Source organism: Vitis riparia, chromosome 12 (assembly GCF_004353265.1).
Source record: "Vitis riparia cultivar Riparia Gloire de Montpellier isolate 1030 chromosome 12, EGFV_Vit.rip_1.0, whole genome shotgun sequence".
Classification (NCBI taxonomy): Eukaryota; Viridiplantae; Streptophyta; class Magnoliopsida; order Vitales; family Vitaceae; genus Vitis; species Vitis riparia.
This window is the reverse complement of record NC_048442.1, coordinates 11,759,927-11,787,724: the sequence shown is the minus strand read 5'-3', so window position 1 is coordinate 11,787,724 and position 27,798 is coordinate 11,759,927. Positions and strand designations below refer to the sequence as shown.

The 27,798-nt window shown below is 36.7% G+C and overlaps 1 protein-coding gene across 1 annotated transcript; it reads left to right on the top strand.

Moving 5' to 3' along the window:
• The first annotated feature begins 245 nt into the window (after positions 1-245).
• Positions 246-27,798, top strand: LOC117926763 (probable protein phosphatase 2C 9). The gene is made up of 6 exons (XM_034846049.1): positions 246-597; positions 1,020-1,181; positions 2,830-3,069; positions 3,406-3,682; positions 26,956-27,110; positions 27,215-27,798. The coding sequence occupies exons 2-6, from the start codon at positions 1,146-1,148 to the stop codon at positions 27,353-27,355; spliced, it is 849 nt and encodes a 282-aa protein (XP_034701940.1). The 5' UTR covers positions 246-597; positions 1,020-1,145; the 3' UTR covers positions 27,356-27,798.

Here is a 27,798-nt window from a genome sequence, read left to right as displayed (position 1 = left end):
ATTACAAAGGCAAGTAAATTGGATGTTGTTTGAAGAAATGAATTTACTAATTTAGAGTGGTGGGATGTGTTTGGGTGGGTGGAAAAAGGGGCTGACTTTAAAATATGGGACGCTGACACAAGGAGATAACCGAACCAATAACCCCAAAATAGAATGGGGGAACCTCAAAAGCAAACAGCTGTAACAATCAAACAAACAGTGTCAGTCATAAACAAATACACACCCACAAAGTCAATATGCCCAACCGAAGCCTGCCTTTTGGCACCCTCTGCCCTCTTCTCTTTCTCTCTCTCTCTCTCTCTTCGTCGCCCCCAAAGCCATAGACTCCATAGACTCCAAAGACTCTCCTCCAAACCCCCCGTAAAACGGTTACACACCTCTCTCTGTTGCCCAAACTCCCTCCCTTCCTCACTCCCTCTTTTCTTTTGCTCTCTTTTTCACTGTTTTTTTTTTTTAATTTTTTTTTGTGTTTCCCCCCTCTATCTCACTCACTCCTCACCCTTCAATTCAAGCCCCATATTACTGGTTTCTCTCCCCCTTGTCCAAATTTGGGAATCTGGTGGATCGGTAATAGGGGATTTCTGAGATACACATCTGGTAATTTTGCTCTTTGCTCTTTGCTTCTTTCTTGTGCAACTATGTTGCCATAGGATTGTTTTGGCTGGGTGTTTTAATGGTCTGATTTTTTTTTTGTCTGGTGCTGTAGTTTGTGAATTTGGTGGATATTTTTTTTTCTTTTGTAGTTTTCTGGAATACCCATCTGGCGATTTTCTTTACTTTTGTTGTTTCGTAACGAAATATTGAGTTTTTGGATTGTTACGGTTTGCGGGGTTGTTTGGATTATCAGAATTTTTGCCCGCCGTTTGTGAAATTTGTGGAAGGTCTGCTGTTTACTGTGAAATAGCCACATGATAATTTGGTCCTACTTTGTTTTTGAACTAATATAGACTCTTGGAGCTATTTCCAATGGTGGGGTTAATTGGATGATCAGAATTTTTTTGTTTTTGGTGTTGTCGCAGTTTGTGAATTTTGTGGAAATTTTGCTATTTTCCCGAGCTGGGGTTTTGTGGAATTTGAAATTCAGAGGTTGGAGAAGTGGTAAATGTTGAATAATAGAGGAAGACATTGAGGCGGGGCTGCATTACATGGATAATTTATGTTGCTTCAAAGTCTATTCTCAGGTGAGGATATCTATGTTTATGTTACAAGTATTTTCATGTCCGTTTCTCTTTCTTCTTATATGTGTTATATTACACTTGTTTGTACCCTCTGTTTGGTTGCAGGGGAAGTGGGAAAAAAGACAACCCTTTTGGTTCTTGTTAATTATATTGTTTACTTCAATTAAGGCAAATAGTTGTATTAGGCTCATCATCACAAAACGTTCAGCAATTTCTCGACTTATTTCAACCATTTAATCAAATTCTTACTAGTTAAATAAACCCAACAAATTGGGCCTGAATATTTTCCGTGTATTCTAATAATTCCTGTAATTAGTATATAACCCTCAAACAACTGCTTCCTCAATTCTTGAATCAGTCTGAACAATTATAAAGTGGCAACAAGTCTTTCTTTTTCTTAAGATCCATTGTTGTTTTTACAAGTTTATGTTAGATTTTTTTTCCTTGAATTAATCCCAATTTTTCCTCCTATAAATCTGAAATTCTGATTTCTTTATATAGATAGAATGATGTTAATAAAAAAAAGAGTGGCAGGGAGGGGCTGGGTGGTGAACCCTAGCACATAGGAGTATAAAAAGAATCACCAAAAGATGAAAAAGCAAGAGCATGGGCTGAGGCCAACAAAGTCGCACTGGCACTAAACCACTTACCAAATTAAACATAGATAAGCTTCCCTTCTTAGCCCATGAGAAAGAAAGGGTTTATTCTAACCATCAGAATCGCTGCATTAAAAAAATCGTCTTATAACATTCCTGCTCCTGCATTCTGATCAGTCTGATGCCTAGGAATTCTGAATCCTGGATTTGTGATTATGTGTTAGACTCAGTTTAGCAGAGGCTTTGTTTCGCATGTCACAATCAAAGAAAATCTGATAATTTGACTATCAGGTTCAATTTTTCCTTTGTTTTCTAGTCAGATAACTGGAACATTAGGGAAAATCTAAAGTGATTTTTTACTTTTTCTGCTTTAGTTGGTTGGAATTTGGAAAGTATGAAAGTTATTTGTTAATATAACTTCCTATGCGTTTAAGTTGAATGATAAGGACAGTTTATTTTATTGCTGATTGAACATTGAGCCTGAAATCTGAATTGTCCTTCTCATTGAGAAATTATTTTTTCTCCAGCCATGGATGATTGATTTTGTGATTGGGTTGCTGAACCATTTTGTTTTAAAGGAATTTATACTATTTTACTTGCTTTGATGTTCAACCTTTGGCTGTTGATGCTATCTCTTTCTTACTTTTGTTTTTTAATCTCTTGGATTATTTATATTGAGGAATATTGGGTCACGGGTAAACCATAACCCAGTGGGTTGGAAAATTTTCCATTCTTCGGATTTTCAAGCACTGTTTCAGTTATCACCGATCAATGTTAAAAATGCTAGCAAATATTAGTTCTAGCTTGATGAGTTTTCTTCATGTTTGTTTCTTTCAAAAACAATATATATTGCCATTTAGCTGATAGACGTCTTGTTCTAGAAATATCGGTTCCATTTTCACTTGTATTTGATCTTAATAAAATGTTTGTGGGATATCTCATTTATTTGGATGAATATTCATGTTTTCATCTTTTAGTCACGCGAGAAATGCAAGATTTTTTTGTTCTTTTCTTCAGATGTGTTGTTTAAATTTTTTTTTTTCCTTTCTCTTTAGCTTCTGGGAGGACGCTCTTCTTCTGGTTCTGGCAAGGGAAGAAGCCATCAGCGCCCAGTCAAGTATGGATTCAGGCTAGTAAAAGGGAAAGCAAATCATCCCATGGAGGATTATCATGTTGCAAAGTTTGTTCAGCAACAAGGACATGAGCTTGGACTTTTTGCTATTTATGATGGACATCTGGGGGATAGTGTCCCTGCCTATCTACAAAAGCATTTGTTCCCAAACATCCTAAAGGAGGTAGGGTTGGTTGAAATGACTTGGCAGTGTGTATTGAAGTTTTTCTTCACAGGGATTAAATCCTATATGCCATGTCATTGTTTATTTATTTCATTGTTTGATAATAATATTCCAAAGATTTGCATATACTGTAAGTAGGATGTCCCTTTTTTTCTAGTAACATTATTGGTGATAACGAATAGTACCCACCCACCCTCTCTTTTCCTTTTAAAATTGGGACATTTATGTGATTCTGAGTGGCAAAAGGAAAAGGGTAATGATCTCTGTTGTGGCATGCAAACCTCCTCTTACAAGGAAAGGGGTGTAATCTTATAGTATGTTGATTAATCATTCCAGGAAGAATTTTGGACTGATCCTGCGAGGTCCATTTCTAAAGCCTATGAGAGAACTGACCAGGCAATTCTTTCACACACTCCTGACTTGGGCAGAGGTGGGTCCACTGCAGTTACTGCAATTCTTATAGATGGCCGAAAGTTATGGGTAGCCAATGTTGGAGATTCACGAGCGGTTTTGTCCAAGAGAGGGCAGGCGAGACAAATGTCCACTGATCATGAGCCCAACACCGAGCGAGATAGCATTGAGGACAGAGGTGGCTTTGTCTCAAATATGCCAGGTTCTCTGACAAATCTTGAGTCCTATTACATATTTATTTATTGTTAAAAAGTTCCCTTTATGCATTAGATCAGTAATACATTCATACAGACATGGATGTGTATGTACTCATGCCTGTATGAATGTATGTTGAGCAAGAACTTGTGTGTTTACTTTTCCAAAAAATATTATGGTTACATGTTTCTAAATATAATTTTTTTGTGAAAAAATTTGGAACCAAGTACTTGAGGGAAAGGAATTTAAGAGATGGAAATGTAAGTAACAGAAATGAAAGCTTTAGCATTGGAGAGGATTTAAGTATAAAAGAATGACATTTTATTCCCTTTTAAGTGATAGGATTTATTATTGTCCAAGTTCCCTTTGGGGAGCTCATTTCCTTTCTCTTATGAATTCTACTGGTTCTGAATGATAAGTTAAATTTTCTTAGATAATTCCTTTCCTCCCTTCCTCTCCTTGTTTTCCCCTACCACATACTCACACACAAAGAAAAATCCACCTTTCCAAGGAGTTATTTAAGTAGTTTATTGTTTAAGGAGTTTACATCTCGAGTGAAATGGATGAACTGTTTACTGCCTATGCTGCTTCTAAGCAATAAGGTCTATAGATGAATATAATTATTACAAATTTGCATGAAATTCTATTTGAGATTCCGAGCTTCCTTAGGTGTAGAAATAGTTGATAATGGAGAGAGTACCAAGTATATAATCACAACATCTGACGAACATTTTCTTTGCAAGCATCAAAACATTAACATATTCCAATCAAAATGTGTGTTATGACTATTTCTTTTAATAAGGCTTTTTTATTTTATTTTATTTCTGGGAATTCCACCATCTGAGAGTTGCAGGATCCTCAAGAGTTCAAATTCTTGTTTCTTATCCAAGACAAGTGCATAAAGACATTTCTTGTTTCTCATCCGATCCCCATAAACTAAAGTTAGAAGAAAGCTATGATTAGTAGCCCTAAAAACCATCTTCGTAATTTAGCCTATCCTGGAAATTGTGATAGACAAAGACGTTAATTTTAGCCAAATACTCGTGTTGGCACAATGCAACACAAGTTTGAGTGTGAGATTTGTGTTCGATATGCTTATATTGCATTGGATATGACTATTTAATTCATGACTACTTTATCTTTTTCTTTAATTTTTTAATTATTTTAATTATGCTTATAACGCATAAGATATAGCTATTTTCGCTTTTTATCTATTTCTTAATTTTTTCAAAAATTATGTTATATAATAGTATAATAAATAAATTTTAAGGGTTTATTACACTTTACTCCTCTAACCTATAGTGTGTTTTGCACATTACCCCATCGAGTTTAAAATCGAGCAATATACTCTTCATGCTTTATAATTGCATGTAATGTGCATTTTTGGAGTGACGATGTTACCTTAATTAGATAGAAGTGTATGTGCTCTTCACGTGACCTATTTAAATGAGGGTAAAAGGGTCATTTCATTTAAAACTCCAAACCCTAATCCAACCTTCTTCTTCCTTTGTTCATTTCTCTCCTCAATCTCCGTCGTCTGTTTTGCCTTTGTTGCTATTGGTGCCGCCGTGGATCCCTTCACTGACCACCCATTGCACCACCACCTTGCCGCCGTGACTCTACCCTCAAATCCTACACCGTCACTCTCCCAAACAAACCCTAGCCCCAACGCCTCCCCCAAACGCATCATTTCAATGATTAGCCGCAAGCAAAATGTCGACCTCGACCTCGTCCTCCAAATATTCAACCACGCTTGCAAATTCCACCCCAATTTTGCCCACAATTATGAAACCTACCTTGCCACGATAAAACTACCAATTGCTACAAACTCACCAAATCCTATATTTTCTAGATTCTTTAAATCCCATTTTTTTTTCATCGCGGAAATTTGAATGAGCGAAAGGATTAGAAATGCTTAAAAAAAGTTTTCATTTTCAGATTGTTGATTCTCAAGCATTTTCACTGGATTTGGTAAGGTTGTCATTTCAATTTTGAATTGATTTTCTTTTTGTATTTTTATATTTTTTTTTATCATTTTTTATTTGACGATTTGAATTTGGTTGTTTTGGATCGTGATGTTTCGATTTAGTGCTTTAATTGCTAGGTAAAATAGTTTTTTTTGGTTTTTTTTTTTTTTTTGTGAATCTGTCTACTTTTTAAGACACTGCAAATGTGTTTGGTTGCTAAGAAAATGTGGTTTTTGGAAAATGAAGAAAGAAAGAAGGAGGGTTGTTAGGGTTTTAGGTAAAACAACTTGTTTGATTATTATTATTATTATTTTTTTGTATCTATCTATTTTTTAAGACACTGCAAATGTGTTTGATTGTCGAGAAAATGTGGTTTTCGGAAAAAGAAGGAAGGAAGAAGAAGACGGGTTGTTAGGGTTTTAAGTAAAACTTGTTTGATTGTGTTTTTTTTTGTGAATCTATCTATTTTTTAAGACACTGCAAATGTGTTTAGTCGTCGAGAAAATGTGGTTTTTGGAAAACGAAGGAAAGAAGAAGAAGAAGGGGGGTTGTTAGGGTTTTGGGGTTTTAAAATGAAATGACTCTTTTACCCTCACTTATTAAAAAAATGACCATTTTGCCCTCGGTCACGCAAAGAGCACATGCCATTCCATAAAAAAATATAACGTCATGACTCAAAAAATGCATATTGCATGCAATTATAAAGCTTGGAGGGTACATTGCTCGATTTTGAACTTAAGGGGGCAATATGCAAAACACGGTATAGATTGGGGGGTAAAGTGTAATAAACCCAAATTTTAATAAAAAAATAAAGAAATTTTTAATTAAGTCCTAACTCCTAAAGACTTTCTTTCTCTTGTTTTTAATTTGTTTAATTATAATAGATAAAATTTAAAGATAAATAAAAATAATTAATATCGCATAAAATTTAAAGATATATAATAATTAATAGCATAAAAAATATATAGTTAAATATCAATATTAATATTGTTGATTCTAGAAGTTTAGGAATTAGGTTTTTTTTTTTTCTACTTTAGTGTAGAAATAGTTATGATAATTTAGTTTTATTTATTTTTATTTTAAACAAGTTTGTTCCTAGTTTATAGGAAGTTCATTGTAGTGTTTGTTAGTTACTATTTTGTAGCTAGGAGACAACACATAGAATTCAGCTGTATTGCTATTTTTTCTTAATGAAAATAATAAGAATTTTTCATATTCTTATCTTAAACTTCATTCATGGTATTAGAGTTGGTTCTTTCCTAGGACCAATGACTTGTTTGCAATCTGGTTTCTTAACTAGATTAAAGAAGATTATTCCTCCATTTATTTTGTCTATTTGGGACGATTTAGTTGTTAGGAGGAGATGTCAGGCATAAGTGAAGATGAAGTTTCTGAAGACAACATGAAGTTTGATAAACCTGTTCCAGCACAGAGTTCTAAAGGCAATCATTCCCTACCAATCGCCTTATATCAGTTGAATGAACAAAATTTCCTATGGTGGTCTCAGTCCGTGATGCACTTTATTAGAAGAAAAGGGAAGGTAGGTTATTTGACAGGCTTTTATACAGCTCCATCAAAAGATGATCTAACTTTTCCATTGTGGGATTCGGAAAACTCTATGATTATGAAAAGTATATGAGATTAAGACAAAGATTCGAGAGACCAAGCAAGGAGATCAAAGTGCAACCAGGTGTTATAGTCTCTTAAAAAGTTTATGGCATGAACTAGAAATGTTTTATGATCTTGAATGGAGTTCCTCTGTTGATAGTGCTCGGTTTAAGAAGATGCTTGAGAAAGAAAGAGTGTTTGAATTTCTTGTAGGTTTGAATAAGGAATTGGATGAGGTTCGTAGATGTGTACTTGTTAAAGAACCTCTTCCTTTTACAAGGGAAGTTTTCCTAGAAGTCCAAAGGGAAGAAAGTAGAACTGTGATGATGGGTAAGACAACTAAAACTATTATGGTTTGTCAAACTTCTGCTCCTAGTGTTTCTACTATGGAAGGTCTGTCAGCTGAAAGCGAAAAAACCTGCAAAAAGAACCCAGGAATGCAAGCACTAACAAAAACTCAAATTAGTATTGATCTATCACTGTTTAGCAAAGAGCAACTTGCAAACTTGTACAAGTTGATGAATCAGTCCTCTCAAAATCCCTCATGTACTTTAGCCTATAAAGGCATTCTTCCAAGAGCTCTAAGTTTTATTTCTTTTTATACACCTTGGATTATTGATTCGGGTGCTTCAGATCATATTACTAGTTAATTTTCTTTCCTCATCCTACACTCAATGTTCTGGAAATTTAAAGATTAGGATTGCAGGTGGTACCTTGTGTCCAAATGCAAGGAAAGGGTCTATATTTCTTTCTAAGAATCTTACTCTAAAATCAGTCCTCCATGTTCCTAATCTTGCATGCAACTTTTTGCCTGTTAATAAACTAACTACAGATTCCAATTGATTGAGAAATTCTTACGTTCTTGTTGCAAATTTCAGAACATGGCATTCAAGGATGATGATTGGTAGTGTTAGAGAGATTGATGGTCTATACTATTTTGATGAGGATTTCCTTAAAGAGTAGACAAGCTCAAACTGCACTACTACTTGCAGTTTGAGCTTAGAAGGAATCAAGTAGTAGTGCAGTTTCTTTTTCTGCAGAAAATCAAATAGTGTTATGGCACTATAGACCAAGCCATCTAAGTTTTTAATATTTGAAACAATTGTTCCCTTCTTTGTTCAAGAAGAAAAATCCTTCATTTTTTCAATGTGAAACTTGTCAATTGTCTAAACATTATCATGTTTCTTTTCAATTGCAACCTTACAAGGAATCCAATCCTTTTTCTTTTGTTCATAGTGATATATGGGGAACTTCAAGGGTGACAAATTTAACAAGTACTAGATGGTTTATCATGTTCGCCGATGATCATACTAGGATATGTTGGGTGTATTTAATGAGAGAAAAATTTGAGGTCGAGAGAATTTTCAAGTGTTAGGAAATCCTGGATTGCTTTATTTCCAAGCCTTAGATCATTAGGGTGCATGAAATCCTATCCTAGGCTTTCTAGATCTAAGCACAACGGAGAACTTTGGTATTCGAAAACCAATTTTTTTATTTGTTTTTTATTTTTTGATAGGTTGGTATTCGAAAACCAAAGAGTTAGAATAGATGTCATACCTAAGATTTGGATGTTTCCGGATCAATTCTAGTTAGTGTGGAATGCTCCAGAGGTGTAATAGATCTCGTAAACTCAGTCGTCTTCCATCCAATGACTCCTCCTTGAATTTAGGCACTAAGATGGTGTAGTAGATCTTGTAAACTCAGGGTTAAAAGCTAAGGTTCTCTCTCTAGGCTTGAGTCACTTAATCTAGCCCAAATATATTGCTAATTGATTAATTAACTCAACAGAGCTCCAATTAATCAATTAGCTTAGTCCAAAGATATCGTTCACTTACCCCTGTGCAACCTTGCATAGTTACTAAAACACCCTTATGTGCATAGGTGAACTAAAAACTCATCCAATCCTCATAAATCGTGTCATCAAGGAATATGAGCTCGAATGGAGATCATTGGAACCTATAGGACAATATTAACTCCCTCAGAATTCAATTCTGAAATTGACTCAACATTTCACTATGAAGAGTCAACTACACTCTAGTACTTTATATATATTACAACGACATACCAAGTGTTCGAGTCCGTAACTTGCCATCCATTGTATATAGCCTCCTTATGAATTGGTTATTTGTAGTTTAATAAGATGAAAACTATCAGTCTTTTAAGCAATGTTATTAAAGGTGATCGCATAGTTGTGAAAGGCGTGCCTAGGCTTGAGGCGGCGTGACGCCACCCTTTGGTGCCTCGCCTGAAGGCAGACGACGCCCCTTCACGAAGGCGCCGCGTAGGCGCGCAAGGCGCAATGCGGTCGCTTGACTTGCCTCCGGCCAAGTACGCCCTCCTTCTTCTCCTTCTCCTTTTTCTTCTTCTTCTTCTCCTTCTCTTCTTCAGTCGTTGTCGGGTTGCGGAGGGTTGGGGCTGAGAAGCCTTAATTTTTTTTTTTTTTGATTTTTTGGGTCCAAGACGACGTCGTTTTGGCCCTTTTTATTTTAAAAGGAACTGGCTCCAAAACGACGTCGTTTTGGAGCCTATTCCTTTTTTTAAAAAAAACAGGCCAAAATGGCATCGTTTTGGAGCTTGTTCCTTGATAAAAAAAATCAAGCCAAAACGACACCGTTTTGGCCCTGTTTTCCCTTCCAGCCCCTTTTTTCTGGTATTTTTGAACCCGACACCACTCCCAATCATGCCCTAGCCTCAGTCGTGCAGTGGAGAAGTGAAGAAGAAGAAGAAAATGAGGAAAAATAGGAGAAAAATAGTCACGTACCTTCCAGGACCTCATCATGTTGATTAAATTGAAGTTTTGGATGATATTTGATAATTTATGTGTTTAGGACAAATAAAGGATTGTTAAATTTGATTATATTATATAAAAATATAAATGTAAATTAGGGTGTGCCTCACTTCACTAAAGCCTGCGCCTTAGGCTCCAGGACTACTTTTTTTTTTTTTTTTTTTTTTTTATGAATAAAGAGAAATATATTAAGAAAAAAGAGGCACTTCAAGGAAGCACCCTAGCATATACAGGAGGTATACAAAAGAGAGGAAAAAACCTTTAACCATGGCCTAACCAATCAACAAAATCTACAACGGAAGGGGGACCAGAAACAAAAAACCCCCTGGTTCACGCCCACAGATTACAAAGTAAAACCGATTTACACCCATGAATCGAATGCTCTTCATTTTCAAACGCCCTACTGTTTCTTTCCTTCCAAACAATCCAAAAAAGGCACAAGGGAGCTGAAAGCCACACTTTTTTCCTTTCCTTTCCCACACAAGGCCCTAACCACCCCAATAATGCCTCTCTAATTGAAGAGGGGAGCACCCACGAAACCCCAAAGAGGGAAAAAAGTAAGCTCCATAAACTTCTGGCTAACCCACAATGCAGGAGAATGTGATCAATAGACTCTTCCTCTGCCAGACACAAATAACATCTATTAGCCAAGGAGAACCCTCTTTTCTGAATACGATCCAAGGTTAAGGCCTTTTTCCACGTGACCTCCCAAGCAAAAAAACTCACCCTCGGAGGCACCCAAGAATTCCAAATGACGCTTGCAGGAAATTCTTCACGTCTTTTTGGTTCCAACGCCTTATAAAGAGACTTAACTGAAAATCTCCCGTCCTTTGCCTTTGTCCAATTTACTTGATCTTCCACATCACTATAAACCCTCCTCCCTTGCAACCTTAAAAGTAGGCGCTCCACCTCGATCACTTCCCAATCATTAATCTGCCTAGAGAACCTAGGAGCCCACACTCCCCCTCCAGAATGGCTCCACACATCTACCACCCAAGCCTCCTTATCCAAGGATATAGCAAATAAGGAAGGAAAAAAGTACACAACTGATCATCTCCACACCACTTGTCCTTCCAAAATCTAACCCTCCTACCATTTCCCACAGAATAAACCATATTGTCACCTAACACATCCCAACCTCTCCTAATCGCTTTCCATAAACCAACCACATAACTTCCTCTCACAACACAGGACCTTCACCCACCCTCTTCTTCCCCATACTTTGCACTTATAACTTGCCTCCATAAAGCTTCCCTTTCCACCGCAAAACGCCAACTCCACTTACATAGGAGAGCCTTATTTAGCAACGCCAAGTTCCTCACACCCAAACCACCCTTTCGTTTATCTGAGCAAATAATAGACCATTCCACTAAACGAGGCTTCCTTTCCAGGGCCCCACCACCCCAAAGAAAGTCCCTTTCGATTTGCTCCAATCTCGAACTCACGCTCCTTGGCATCTGAAACAGGGACATACGATAAATAGGCATGTTGGACAGAGTGCTTCGGATCAAGGTCATTCTGCCCCCCTTGGAGATATACTGCCTTTTCCAAATAGAAAGCCTCTTCCTCAACCTTTCCTCAACTCCGTCCCAAGTTGCCACCTCCTTGAAGCGAGCCCCCAAAGGAAGACCCAAATAAGAAGAAGGGAGCTTGCTAACCTTGCAACCAAACTCAAGGGCCACCTCCTCTACATTCTCCACTCTTCCCACCGTAATGATCTCACTTTTGTCCAAGTTCATCTTCAACCCTGACATGGCTTCGAACCACATAAGAAGCCAACTCAAGTAGGACACCTGATCAATGGAAGGCTCACAAAAAACTAATGTGTCATCCGTAAACAGAAAATGAGTGATCTCCACTCCCACACCTCCTCTACCACTGAGCTGCCACCCGGCAAAAACCCTCCCTCCTTTGCTCTCTTCAACAAGCAACTAAGGGCCTCCATGAAAATCACGAACAGATAGGGGGATAGGGGATCCCCTTGTCTCAAACCCCTAGAACTTTGAAAGAATCTTGAGGAAGTTCCATTAATAAGGACGGAGAAACTGACAGTCCCAATACACCACTGAATCCAGGACTACTTTGCGCCTTGGTGCGCATTGAGCCTTTTAAAACTATGGGTGATTGCCTAGGTCGCCTAGGCCATCAAGCGAGGTAGGACTGATAAAACACACTTCTTGAAGACTTAGGCAAGGCAGCTTCAAAGAGGTGACGCCTAGGCAATCACCTTGGGAAAGACGTAAGGTATAGAGGCAGTTGCCTTTGACCCTGGGTTAACATTAAACATATTTAGATTGTAATTTCATTCAATTTAACATAAAATGAAATATTATATTATCGGTCATAGTGATAATGAGATGGAGGGCTATCAATCTAGTCTTGATGGAAGTGATGACCATTTTAATTTCAATAAGGACTATGATGATGATGCCTAAAGCTTCTCTAAGATGTTCATCATCTTATTTTGTTTTTTATTATGATTTTTAGATGTCTAAAAAAGTAGAATATGCATTTATACATGATGGATATCTCTAAACAATATGATGTTTCTTATGATGTGGGGCATAATATTTAACACTTTGAACAATTATTACTATTTTATTAATTTTATAAAACATCATGAGGGATGAAAAATTAATAGTGTTAATTGTTAAAGGTGACACTTATATTGGTTAAGTATCAGATAGGTAAATAGATGTATTTTTTTTTTATTGTCTTACTATAGTCAAGTTATTCCCTTGTTTTTCACCTTTCGCTTTAGGCTAAAAGTAGTCGTATCGCCTTAACATCCCCTTTTGCTTTTGACAACACCGCTTTCAAGACTACCTCTACCATGCTTGAGTTTCAAATCCTCCTATCATGTGATCAAATGACATACCTTAGCTTACTCAGAACATGTGTCAAATTCCACTAAAGAAATTACTATGGGCCTACAGATTTCATGATCACACGTCCTTAGGATCACCCAAGGGGACATATGATTTCAAAGTCCATGAGATATCAGGGTGCCTCTATTGAAAATACCTATTGCTATTGGTTTCCATCAACAATAACTCAATCCATAGGGAATATGTGATCACTTTAGGATCTCATTCGTAGGTTAAAGTCACTGTTAACTTCTACACAAACTCAATATTCTCTTAAGGTTGAGAGACAATATAGTGTAGTAGCTTGTTGAAGTCATGACTACTTGATAGCCTTATGTCATGACTCACTATCCTATTCAATGTGTAACCGTACACACTAGGACACTTACCATGTGAACTCCATCCTAATGGCCAATACTAGTCATCCCTATAATTAGGAGGTGGCGCATTACAACCTCAACTAGATTGCCTAAGTCCATGAATTGATTGTAAACAAATTATCCACTTGCAAGGAACTTATGACTTAGATCTTCTGTGCAACTTTTAATGCACTCAAGTGATTTACAATACAAGAGATATTAGGCCATAATGCTCATATGGTATAATGCATGGAATAAGAATAAATAAAATTAAAACTAAAATATTATTAAATGAATAATGAATTCCAAATTTGTTATATCATATCACGCTTTTAAGGGCTCTATCTTAACATCAAGAATTTCATAGTATGGTTAAAACTCTATTCTTTTTGGAACCAACAATGGGAAGGAATGCTTCAATTCCATTCTTGGCCCTTTCTTGAAAGAGCAAGACATTATTCATCAATCCTCATGTATTGACATACCATAACAAAATGGAATTGTTGAGCGTAACAATAGATACCTATTAGAAGTGGCTAGGGCTATTATGTTTACTGTGGGAGTTCTTAAGTACCTTTGGAGTGAGGCAGTCCTTATGGCTTCTTACTTAATAAATAGAATGCCCAATAAGATTTTAAAATTTCAAACCCTATTGCAATTCTTAAAAGTTTTTCCCTAAATTGGACTTATGAACTCTCTGCCATGAAAAGTCTTTGGGCGTATAGCATTTGTTCATGTCCAAAAACAACACCATTACAAACTTGACCCTAGGTTTGTTAAATGTGTGTTTTTTTAGATATTCCCCAACTCAAAAAGGGTATAAATGCTATGATTCCATTTCTGAAAGGCCTTTGAGTGTGTGGATGTTACTTTCTTTGAAATTGAGCCTTACTTTATAAAAAAAAATTCTCTTTAGGTGGGAGACAATTACTAGGGAAGATTCATTTTGGAAAATTTTAGGTTCATTACTCGTGCCTATACAAATTCAAATTTAGGGGTAGAAACACAACTTGAACCACTTGGGCCTATACTAAATTCAAATTTAAGGGAAGAAGCACTACTTGAACAACCTTGCATCAAACTTCTTGTCTACTCAAGGAGGAAGAAAGATCAAGGTATGGAAAATCAACCTTCTACAACTCAACCAAATATCAGATCTGAGTGTATGTACCTTGGAAGAGATAGGTATTCCAACTCCTAAATCTCTTCCGTTTGTTATTCTGGTTGCTAAATCTCTTTCCTTTGATAATTCTAGTGCAGAAAGTACCTCTAGTGATGATCTAAACGTTCCAATTGCTTTTAGGAAAGGTACTAGGATTTGTACTAAACATCTTATTGCTAAACATGTTTCATATCATAGACTATCTCCCACTATGAGGGCCTTTCCTACTAATCTATTTAGTGTTGAAATTCCAAAGGACATACATGAGGGTTTGGCTATTTTTGAATGGAAGCAAGTTGTTTTGGAAGAAATGAGGGCACTTGAGAATAATGGGACATGGTAGCTTGTGGATGCATTGAGATGGAAGAAACTTATAGGATGTGAGTAGGTATTTACTGTGAAATTCCATTGAAAGGTACAAAGCAAGGATGGTTGTGAAAGGCTTCACACAGGCCTATGGGACTGACTACCAAGAGACATTTGCACAAGTTGCAAAATTGAATACAATAAGAGTTCTCTTGCCCCTTATAACCAACTTGAACTGGTCTTTATAGTAGTTAGATACCAAGAATGCTTTTCTAAATGGTGAATTAGAGAAAAACGTTTATATGACCTTGCCACCAAGTTTTGAAAGAAGAGTTGGAAGTGAAAAGGTTTGTAGGCTGAAAAAATCACTCTATGGACTGAAATTATCACCAAGAGTTTGGTTTGATAGATTTGCTAAGTCCATTAGAAGTCACATGTACTCATAAGGCCAAGCGGATCATGCTTTCTTCCACAATCATTCTAGTGATGACAAACTTGCTATCCTAATAGTGTACGTGGATGATATCATCCTTACTAGAGATAATCTAGCTGAATTGGAGAGATGGAAGAATTTTCTAGCTAAAGAGTTTGAAATCAAGGATCTGGGAACCTTGAGGTACTTCTTGGGAATGGAGTTTTCTAGTTCAAAGGAAGGTATTTTTGTGTCATAGAGGAAGCATACTTAGATTTGCTCAAAGAAACTGGATTGCTATGGTGTAAACCATTTGAGATTCCAATTGATCCTACTTGCAAATCAGGGTTACTAAAAGAGAGTAAGTGTGTTGACCAAGGACGTTATGAAAAGCTTGTGAGGAAACTAATATATCTCTCTCTTACTCAGCCAAGTATAGCTTATTCAGTGAGTGTTGTGAGTCAATTCATGCACTCTCCAAATGAAGAACACCTTGAGGTGGTCTATCAGGTTCTTAAGTACCTAAAAGGGATTCCTAAAAAAGGCTTAATGTTTAGAAGCAACAATAGCCTTTAGATTGAAGCCTACACCAATGTTGATTGGGTTGGGAGCATAACAGATAGGATGTTTACTTCAGGTTTATTGTTCTTTTGTAAGAGGAAACCTAGTGACTTACTATAAGAAGCAATTTGTTATTGTTAGAAGCAGTGTTGAAATTGAATTTAGAGTGGTTGCTCATGGCATTTGTGAACTTGTTTGGTTGAAGAAATTGCTTGAAAACCTAAGAATTCCTAGTAAGAAGCCAATAAAGCTCTACTATGATAACAAGACAACTATTAACATTGCTCATAATCCAGTTCAACATGATAGAACTAAGCTTGTTGAAGTGGACCATCATTTTATCAAGGAGAAGCTGGAAGTTAGATTAATCTGCATGCCTTATGTACCTACTGAAGAATAGTTAACAAATGTCTAACCAAGGGACTTCATAAAGGGATGTTTAATTACTTAATTAACAAGTTGGGACTGATAGATATCTTCAAACCGGCTTGAGGGGGAGTGTTAAAGATTCCAGAAGAATAGGAATTAGTTTTATTCTACTTTAGTGCAAAAATAGTTAGGATAATTTAGTTTTATTTATTTATATTTTAAAAAAGTTTGTTCCTAGTTTATAGGAAGTTAGTTATAGAGTTTGTTAGCTCCTATTTTGGTGCTAGAATTCAATACATAGTTGTATATAAATAGGCATATGTATTCCTATTTTTTCTTAATGAAAATACAAGAATTTTTCATTCTTCTCTTAAATTGCATTCAAATATCTTTAAAAATCTAGAAATAAATTAAACAATCAATATAAAAAATTCAAAATTCTTGAATGATAAGAAATTAAATATGAATATTTAGTCTATTATAGTATTTTTATTACAAAATCAATATAAATTTTAAAGTTTTAAAATAATCAACATTTACTAATAATGTGGTATAGTATTTTCATAAGGATTTTTTTAGCATCATATTAAAATAAATAAAAACCTATAATAAATAGGTTCTTCATATAATTAGTGACAACATCAAAGTAAAATAATGCTTAGCATCTTATTAAAATAGAAAAATTATAATAAGTATATTTTTGAACTGCAATAACCATATAGTATTATAGATAATTTATACTTATCTTATTTGCTTATGTTTAGTGTTAATTTATTATTCATTAATGTTGAATGCAAGTACCCACACCCATAGTTGAGATCCTTTTTAGTCAAATCCTCATGTCCTAAGATTTTGTAATGTAGGATCCGATACCTAGACACGTACTTGCACTTGACATCTGTACTCAAACCCATGTAACATAACCTTGAATCACAAGAAAGAACCAAGATGATGTAGTTGAATGAAAATTAAGGTAGATTTCCTTGATATTTAAGGATAATGGTACCAAATATTTTTACTGGGCTGGGTTAGTTGAGGTGGAATATTTTTAGTGTATTAACCTATTGGTTGCTATACCCAAGGCTTGTTGTTTCACTTCAACAATAGAGGTTCAATAGTTTATGGTTCCAGCTTCAAGGATGACCATAAATAAGGCTTATTGATTCCTGTGCTGAGAATTTACTCTTAGTGAGTTGGCAGATGTTAAAAATTTGGGCAATTATGACATTAGTTGTTGCGAGGACTTTAAATTGAAAATCAGGATAAAGTAGTTGCTATATAGTTTGGTCAGTTGAAAAATGTCTAGTTTTGCTGACATCTTAATGACTCAAATATATTCTGGTATGGTGTATACTTGGTTTACAAGTTTGAGAGTAAAAAAGTAGGTATTACTAGTTAGTGGGGGTGATCTAGGTTATCTTCTTTGATAGCTTATTTCGTCCATCTAACTTGGCAGTCCAACAATAGATTCATAGTAAGTAAACTATATTTTAGGATTGGTGGTACAAGCCTAAGAAACTCCTATTCAACCTAAGCACCCATGTCTCCCTCCAACTTAAATTTCCATTTCTCCAACCCATTGACCCTTTTCTTGTCCCTCACTTTAAGTTGATAGGGGAGTTGAAGCAATTGAAGGTCAACTGGATGACAAGTTTCTTTAGGTTCTATATATTAAAAGGATTGGATCTTGAGCCTCTTTCTTGAATAAACTAAGTAGTGTTCAGGACACCAAAACCAATGATCCCATAGAGCCCTTCCATTGGGGCTCTCTGGGTTAACTTTCATATAGGGCAGAAGAGACCAACTTCTCTATGATGCCATCAAGATGAGGGAGGCATTGGGGCTTGGGTTCATTCTTATCTGGGAAAGGCTAATAAAAGATTCTGCATTAGGTTTCTATAGTGAGACATATGTGCTATAGTTACCAAGTTGTGATTTAGACTCTTTGTTCACTATCAAACAAGGTCGCATGCCAAAGTTCGAATTAGTTGTCCTAGAAGCAAATGAATTTTGGTTCCTACCAGGCCTTTTTGGCATGGAAAATTTCAAATTCAAAGAGGAATTGAAGACCAGTCTCCCTTTGGTCCAAGGGCCTCAATCAATGATACTCTTCCTTTAGTATCTTTGTGACTGCTGAGTGAAGGTAATGAAACCCCTGCTTCCATAATGGGTTCATCAAAGGAATTTTTGAGTGATAGAAAAAGCAGGCCGCTCCTCATCAATTCTCACAAAGTTGCTTCTCTTTCCAATTGAATCTTCTCCGAATTGGATACTTCCTCCCTTGCCTCAACTTGCTATTCCTTTCTAGTTGAGATCATTACCGTTCCCTTGTTCAAAAGGTGCTCTTGTGCCATAACTGATAGTTTTTCTTTTTCTTTCTTTCTTTCTTCTTCTTCCTTTTTTCTTTTTTCGTTTTTTTATATTTTATTTTTATGGATAACTCGTAGTTTTTCTTTGAGCTTATCATGTCGGTTAGTTGTAGTCATTTGACCCCTTGAGACACAAAACCCACTTCGCTACACAATCATGTTAGCTTCCATCTTACTTGAGCTTCTAGATTGTGCCTCAGAGGAAGAGGATGAAAATTTTAAGGTTTGGTCTCTTGAGTGGGTAGCAAGGCACCATGGTATGCTCATTTATGGTCTGAACTTGGCATGTTCTTTGGTTATATTAAAAGAAGAGGTGGGTTAAAAGTGGGGGGAGGGATTAATAAGCTTGAAAGCTGGTCTTTGTCCCTTTACAAGTTGCTAGTTTTGGAAATGATTCCTGACATCTTTAAGGCCTTTAATCTCTCATTGATGTCCAAGATCTCCATTATGCCCTAAGGCTCGCCCTTTTTAGCCTCAACACACATGGGTCACCTTCTTCCCCTTCTACTGATTTTGTTATATTAGCCCCACCTGCTTCTTTCCAATACATCCATTCGTTTTTAGCTCTAAGATCACACCATTGTCTTGTTCTTAACACGATGTGATCACTTCAATTCCCTTATTTGGTCTTTCTTTTTTCCCAAGCTTTGTTATGGCTGCCAATGCATTGGATATCTACACCTAGTTATATGCATCCATTAAGAGTGGCTGCCTGTTGGCCCTGTTCCTATATCAAGTTAATTGTCTCTAGAGTTAGTTGTCACTAGATGAACCTAACAAAAATTCCAAATTGTTTAGCCGCAACTTCAGAAAGTGTTGCAAGCCCATAGATAAAAAGGAAGGCCCCTTAACTCTATCTAACCTTTCTTAAAGCTTTGATTCTTGTTCATGCTTTTTGGAGTCCAATTCATAAAAATACTCTGATTTGTTGATGGTTCTTGATCCCACTAGGGCTACATAACACTTAACTGTCACCTCTGATTTAAAAAGATTAATCTTCTATAGGGAAGGTGAATAAATCCCGTTTATCCCTTTGATCCCATTACATCATAACTTATTGAGCAATCAGAGACTACTTGAGAAGATGGTTGGGTTCCTACTAATGGCTCACACTGAAAGGTCAAAGAGTGTTTCACTGAATGATTCCCCATTCACCAGTGCAATTCTCCTACCACGTGAACTCTTGTTGCTCCTTATAATTTCCCAGCAATATTTTCTTGGTCACTATCCTAATTTTTTTTAGTTGTTTTGCAAGCCATCGTGGTCCTTCCCTTTTCAATCTAAATGTCACCACTATTATGGCCCTTTTTGCATGCTGCATAACTGTTAACCATGTTTCACCTTATGTATCCTTTTTATTGATGTCAAAACTTTTCCTTCCAATGGCACAAAACCTAGGGGACTTTAAGGGGGATAGAAGTCCATGGCAAACTCCTTAAGTAGGGTAGCTCCTCTTCTAGCAAAATGATCTACTATGTGGTTGGGCCAATTTAGGCTTCAAATCAAAATAGCATGTTGTGGACTGAAGAGTTATCTGTAAGGACCTTTCTGCCCTATAAAACCTAGGAAAGAACACTAGCTTAACCTTTCTCCACGAGGGAGGTATCTAGCACTCCCTCGGATTGCTTCAAACAATCTACTCAATAGAGGTAAAATTCTCAATTGTATAGTCAAATAAACCATAGCTAGCCTAGAGAAAGCTCTAACCACAATACTTATTTAGTCTTTGAGCATGCCCCCAATCCCATTTGCCTTAGTTTGTCCAATAACAACCATCAAGCTTTGGTTTAATATACAATAGGAGGGCATCCACTGAGTGTTAATAGTGCCAACCTCCTATGGTAGCTATAAGCATACCTCCATTCCAGTAAAATCATATTGATGGGAACACTTGAGAACTCTTACTAAACAGGCCCCAGATTGATGTAAGATGGATAAAATCTCCCATAAAAGATTTATAGATCTCATCTTCTAAAAAATCCTGATGCTTCTCATTAGCTAAATAACCAAAAGAATGGCTATGATGGACTTCTTAGGCAACAATTTCCCTCTAGCATTTTCCCACACCCTTGAAACATAATAACTAACATATCTTCTTTTGTAATCCCTAGAAAGGTCAAACAAAGGTTAGAGAAGATTCAAAGGGATTTTTTTGGGGGAGATGTGACTTTGGAGAAAAAGCCTCATTTGGTTAGTTAGTCGGTTGTTCGCTTGGATAGGAGTAAGGAGGGTTTGGGCATTAGAAGTCTCTCTCTTCTAAATTGGGCTCTCTTTGGCAAGTGGAGTTGGAGATATTTGTCTAAAGGGGAAGTTTTTTAGAAGCAGATTATAGAGGAGAAGTACCTGAAGGAACAAGCGGGTAGGCATTCCTGCAAAGTGAGAGATGGTTACGGAGTTGGAGTTTGGAAAACTGTGAGGAAGGGGTGAAATGGGTAATGGTAGGAGGGTTAGTATTGGAAGGACAAATGATGTGGGAAGAAGCCCTTATGTAATTCCTTTCCCTCTTTGTATGCATTGGCTTGGAAATATGGGGAATCTATGGGTCCCATCCAAAGTGAGCTTGTTTTCTTGGAAAATCAGTTGGGGAAAAGTTTTGACATGAGATGATCTCCAAAAAAGAGGGTGGCTGTTAGTGAATATATGTTTTCTTTGTAAACTTGAGGGGGAGTCTATTACCATATTCTACTTCATTGTGCCAAAGCAAGGATTCCATGGCAACTGTTGTTCTCTTTATTCTGTGTAGTTTGGCTGATCCCTTATTCGATGAAAGATTCTTTATTAAGTTGGTATGGCTCCTTTGTAGGGAAGAAGAGGCTAAGACCTCTAGAGGTCTTAATTCGCACTTAGCTCTACCACTATTAAGGAGGACTGCAAAATTTGCTGAATATAGGCACCCTCAAATCCATTTCATCTATCTTTATACAAAACCTTTTTCATTACAGTCATGCTCTTGAAGACCCAATTCAGATGGTTGCATTGTTTTCTCAAAATCTAGTTTAAATACCACTCTACTTTTTCAGAGTGTATTACTTGTTCAAAATTTCAGTGGAAGGCAGTTTTGAAAAAAAAAAAAAAAAATTCTACTTCTTCATAAGGGCTTAGTGGAAGGGTGAGATAATTTGATGAAGAACTTCATTGAAACACTTTGCAAGGATCCAACTTAGATCTATGTGAATTGGTTTCCTAAGTAATGGGTCTAAAATCTCTGATCCCAATGAAAGGGGACTTTCTTGAGAACAAGCCTAATACACATGGAATTTCTGCTCTTACTAGTAACCCATTGTGGTAGAACTCTCCAGACACTTTATCTAGGTTCCCTTAAAATGGGCCAAAACTTCTGATATAAAGTTGTGACAAAGCCATGTGGGGCTCTATACATCTTGAAGATCACCCCTCTAAAATCCTTTAAGAAAAGTCTCTTTAATTGAGGTGGCGGACCACTTCAAGCCCTCAATTCTCAAAGATGCAGCATCCTCTCTTTTATAAAGGGTGTTAAATAACCTTACTCTTTTATAAAGGGTTTTAAATAACCTTAAGATGGCCTGAAAGATATCCTGATCAACTGATAATTACTCATACTCTACTTGGATTGATTTTAGTCTACTTATAGGCAAACATATTAATTGCATTGAATGGTAAATACAAAGGAGAACAAGTAATTCTTCCAATATAAATATTTTTTTTTTATCAAAAAGTAGAAAATATATACTACCCCACAAAAACTAAAACTGTTGGCATAGGGTATAGCAATGCTCTGTACAATCTTCCAAAACCAATTTGAGTATGTATACATACTAGCAATGCTCTGTATATTTGGAGAGGGAAAAAGTGTTCAATAAAAGAAACTAAACATTTGATCAGTTAAGTGGAGGACCAAAGAGGACCATCCAACTTCACTAGCAATATCTATAAATTCGGCAAGCTAACTATTGAATTTCCATAGGTCTCTCTCCCTATTAAACGCCCAAAGCTAAAGGGTGTTGCAAAAATGATATATTGTCATCTCCTTGTGGTAACCTGAACCCTTTTGATTACTGCACATGCCCCCACTTCCTTTTTGGTCTAATAGCCTACTGTGTGCATGTATCTTACTATGTTATCAATTTTGTTCCTTGTGTTTTGTATTATAAAACTCTTAATGTCATTATTATCTCCAGATTTTGTTTTTTGTTCTGTCGCATTGTAGAAGTGTTTTAATGCCTTGTGGGTTGGCCAGAAGTTTATGGAGCTTACTTTTTTCCCTCTTTGGGGTTTCGTGGGTGCTCCCCTCTTCAATTAGAGAGGCGTTATTGGGGTGGTTAGGGCCTTGTGTGGGAAAGGAAAGGAAGAAAGTGTGGCTTTCAGCTCCATTGTGCCTTTTTTGGATTGTTTGGAAGGAAAGAAACAGTAGGGCGTTTGAAAATAAAGAGCAATCGATTCATGGGTGTAAATCGGTTTTACTTTGTAATCTGTGAGCGTGGACCAGGGGGTTTTTTGCTTCTGGTCCCCCCTCCGTTGTAGATTTTGTTGATTGGTTAGGCCATGGTTAAAGGTTTTTTCCCTCTCTTTTGTATACCTCCTATATACGATGGGGTGCTTCCTTGAAGTACCTCTTTTTTCTTAATATATATCTCTTTATTCATCAAAAAAGAAGTGTTTTAATGCCTTAATATGTTCATGGTCCCCTTTCCTTTAGCACCAGCATTGGGGTTCTTTTTCTAGGAGATTCAACTCAAAAGTGGTTTAGATGTTTGTCCCCCTCTAGTCACAGGATTTAATCTCTCTGGATGTCACCCTTTTTCCTAAACACATACCTTCTTACTTTGTGCCCTTGCAATCAATGCCTTTGCTTCCTATTTCATTTTGAGGTGACCCAGACAATTCAAGAAGATATAGGTTTTTGAAAGACGACAAATAATCTTATGATCACTTTCATGTGCTCCTCTTAGGCTAGAGTTGGGTTTGCTCTTCATGTATGAAACTGCACATATTGATCTTCTAAAGCTTCCAAAGGCATGTGTCTTATGTTTATTATATATATGTCTTTAATCTGTCCCTATCTCCTAGCCTAGAGCTTTAGAACCCTTGATCAGATTAGAGCAAAATGATATGTGGAGCACTAGATAATAGAACACAGGGGTTCGTTGATCTACCAGAGGAAAGGAAGCCAATGGGATGTAAATGGGTCCTTTTAGGGAAACATATGTCAAATGGTACCCTTGAGATGCTCTAAGTCAAACTTGTAGCTAATAAATTCTCTCTAATATGACTGTGACCATTGGGAAACGTTTGTTCATGTTTTGTTAGATTTAGCTGATAATCATGATTTGCCTCTTTATTAGTTGAATATAAGAATGTTTTTCCTCCATGGTGATCTTTATATAGTACATGGTGGCTCTTCAGGATTTACAGTTTTAGGGAGTGGGCATATGCAGCTTGAAGAAGCCATTATGGAATGGAAAATTCGCCCTAGATCTTGGTTTAAAGATTCACTTGAGCTGTAGTCTGAGTAGGCATCTCTAGTCAGGCTGATCATGTACTTCAAGCATAAGAACAGTATACCAAAAATTTAGTTAGGCACATCAATTTTATCATATTGGAGGTTATTGATGTGTGTGAGATTTTCACCTTAATAGAATGTTTGGGAAGAGAGTTTGTTACTAAAGATTGGGGCCATATTAGATATTTACTTGGTGTTGAGATATAGTGGTATGAAAAGAAAATCCTTAGCTATATATGCTATGAGGATTCGTTAGAGTGGGGTTGCACCACGAACAAGAGCTTCTCTATTAAATCCTGTTACAGGTGCTTGGACCCTGTCATCTGGTGACTCTTTACCTAGGAAGCAGGTGCTGATTCGAACAGTCCTTCTAAAGTGACATTTTTGGGCTTGGAAGGTGGTGTAGCAGAAAATTCTGATGATGGATTAGCTTATGAAGAGAATTGGTGTTAGCTATTGCTGCCTCTGCAAGCTTTATAAGGAATTGGCCAATCACATTCTGATCCATTTTAGTTTGGCTAGGATTTTTGTGGAACCTCTTGTTCTCTCCCTTTGGTTTGCACAGTAGTTTGCTGCAAGAAGTATGAAAAGGGCGGACAAGAGCACCATGTGCTTGTTTTGCATCATTTGTATAAGGATGAGAGTAGACCTTTTAAATTCAGTGCAAGTTTTGAAAAGTATTTTCTTGTAACTTTATGTGAGTGGTCCAGGTGGTCTTTAGGGTCTTCAAATCTGTCTCTCTTGGATTTTATGGATTGTATATAGAGGAGTTAGCTTTGTTGTGTTTCTGTTTTTTTTTTCCTTGTTGAGTGGTGCCCCTGCATACATCCATGGCACTTACCTCCCCTCCCCTCTCTCTTAGGTATTCTTTCATGAGGTGTGTATGATTCTCCAAACAAGTTTTAATAGGCCACTCATGTCTCAATTCAAGGATTACTAAGCATTTAAGCTGCAAAAACTCCCTCTGCTGATATGGTGTTTGTTGCTGATATCAATATGGCATTTGCTGCTCATTTCCATGTGGCAAGTACTGCTGTTGCCCATGCTCTGAACTTTGGGATGCCTTGAGCATTTGTTGTAACTTCATCACATTTAATAGGGACTATAATTTAGATGATTTCTTGATTATAACCATGGCATTCCTAGCAGGATGTGACTTCCATGGGATTCACATCAGACCATATGAAAACATTATATCAGCCAATCAAAACAGAACTAGCCTTCAGTAAATGTCATTAAACCAATTGGCTTTGGAAGGTTTATGATGCTTTGACACTGTGAGCTACAATTTGTCTGCCATCTGCCCCATATTCTCTTGCTTTCCCTGTGGATCAACCTGTTTCACCTTTCTGTGCAATTGGACAGCTTTATAGATTATTAATGCATCATCAGTTCTTTTTTTCTTCCCTTCTGAGGATACACTGCATGAAATAACAGACTCCTCATTATCTTTGTGTCACCTCTTATGTCCTTGCTAGTTGCATCACCTTCTATAGGTACTACCATATGTTTACAATGAACATGAATGCCCAGCTTAATGCCAGGCTTGACATCTAGCTCTTAAAGGTGTGATTCCTTTGATATCTGCTAGGTGCTCATTCGTAGTAAAGCCTGCCCTAGGCATTAGTTCATACACATGTCCCATCCTTCAATTTCCTTATATGTACTCCTTTTTCTCTTTTCTTTCAGTCTCTTTATCACAACCATTAACTCGAAGAGTCAAACTCTATCACTGCCATCCTTCTAATACCCCTTGTTTCCAACAAACCTAAATCTTCAAAACTCAGTGCCTTTCCCTGTGTCACAATCCAAGTGTAATACTGTTTGCTACTTTATAACGTGCACTTGTTTATTTGCATATAAGTACTGCAATGTACATAACCAATTGCTTGGTTCAGAGACTATGATTTGGCTTTTTTGTGTGAGAGGGTGTAAGCTTTCTTCTCAATATCTCATTTGTTCACTTTAGCTCTGTAAAGAAAAGGATGGAATACTGTAAAAGGAAACTCCAGCTTAGGATAAACCTAAATTAGGGTTTGAGATGAGGTTACCTCTTGACATGGTATAGTGGAAGCACACACTTATTTAGGTCATCCATTTGAAAGTCTTCAAACCTACTTGAGTGTGTAACAGAAATCACGTCACCAGAAGCTAGTTTATTGAACAAAAGAACCCACCCAAGTAGCATGCCCTGACCCACCCAAAGAGAAAAAAATCTTAAATTCAAATTAAAAGTTTTAATATGGTTTAAAGATAAAATAACTTGATAAAATAAATTCTCTTTTATGAAATTCAGCTTGCTAAATATGCAAGTCTGTTTTGGTGCTATCCACCATGTCACAGGGAAGTGCTTTCATATCTTTTGGTTAAGTTGCAGAAGCTTTTTCTCTTGTCAATCCCAACTTTTGGTTGACTTGGTTTGCACACGAGTGTTGATAAACTAGAGGATGTCTGAAGTTTGGTTTATGCCTTCCATGAGCAAAATGGGAGCATCAATAGAAGGATGTGTTCATAAGATGAGGCAAGCTGAATGAGGAAGTTCAGCCAGATCACTATATAAACAAATCAATTCACACATCTAGAAGGGCCAATGGTGATAGAACCAATGAGAAATGATATAATTTGAGAGGTTTAAAATCTTATGATCAAAACAAGTTATTTTCCCCTGCTTTTGCCATTTCCCCATCTAGTGGCTCCTGTAGGGGGGTGACTTGACTTTGTTTGCATGAGTGGCTGTGATTGTTGTTCTTCAATATTTATTCATATTTGTTCTTATAGATTTCACTTCTTTTTTATAAAGGGAAATTATACAATTTTACTTCACTAACACACCATTAAAAAGACTAGCTACAATACATAGTTATAGTAAATGAGTGGTAATGCTTCCACTGGTTTTCTCTTGCCCTTAACGGGTTAATTCTAATGTGAAATAAATGCACTATGCAGCATCTCTCATATGGAACTGGTTTATTTTGAATTTTTTTAGTTGCCTATTCTAGGAAAACCAATGTGTTTTGCAATTTTTTATATCAGGAGATGTTGCAAGAGTAAATGGGCAGCTGGCAGTTTCTCGTGCTTTTGGAGACAAGAACCTCAAATCACACTTGAGATCAGATCCTGATGTTCAATATGCTGATATTGATGCAGATACTGAGTTTCTCATCCTTGCAAGCGATGGTCTATGGAAGGTGTGAGCCACCTCGCTTTCTCTCTTTCCACATGCAAGTGTTGGATGATGATTGAGCTACATACAAATGCTTGTTTTTCTTTCTCTAATTTGTCAATAATCCAGGTGCTGAGTAATGAAGAGGCAATTGATATTGCAAGGAAAACCAGGGATCCACAGAAGGCAGCCAAGCAACTAGTAGCTGAAGCATTGAATAGAGAGAGTAAAGACGATATATCATGTATCGTTGTTCGATTCAGGGGGTAAAACATGAGTGAATTCCTGGAATGCAGGACTTGTTTGTTTGGGGAATCCGGGTTTCCATGGCATAAGATGCGATTCTGTAGAACTTTATAAAGAAAAAAAGAACAAAAAAAAAACACCAGTTTGGTAATCTCATGGAAACCAACCATCAGTTTGGAAGTAACTTCAAAGACAGGGTAGGGTGTGTCTTCCCCTCCCCTTTCTCTTCTGTAAAATTAAAATTATTGGACTGAGGTTTGTGCGGTTTGATATCTTGGTCGATTTCATTGTTGTGTAGATTCGTGCCCTTCATTTTTCTGTATTCTCTGCATGTGAACTTTGAAGGTGTCTTTGTGTTGGTTACAGATTTTATTTTATGTAATAACTGGATGAGAGAGAGAAAGAGAGTTGTTGTGAATGGAGAATAACTTTGATTATACACTTCATATGTCCGTGTTCCCCACCAA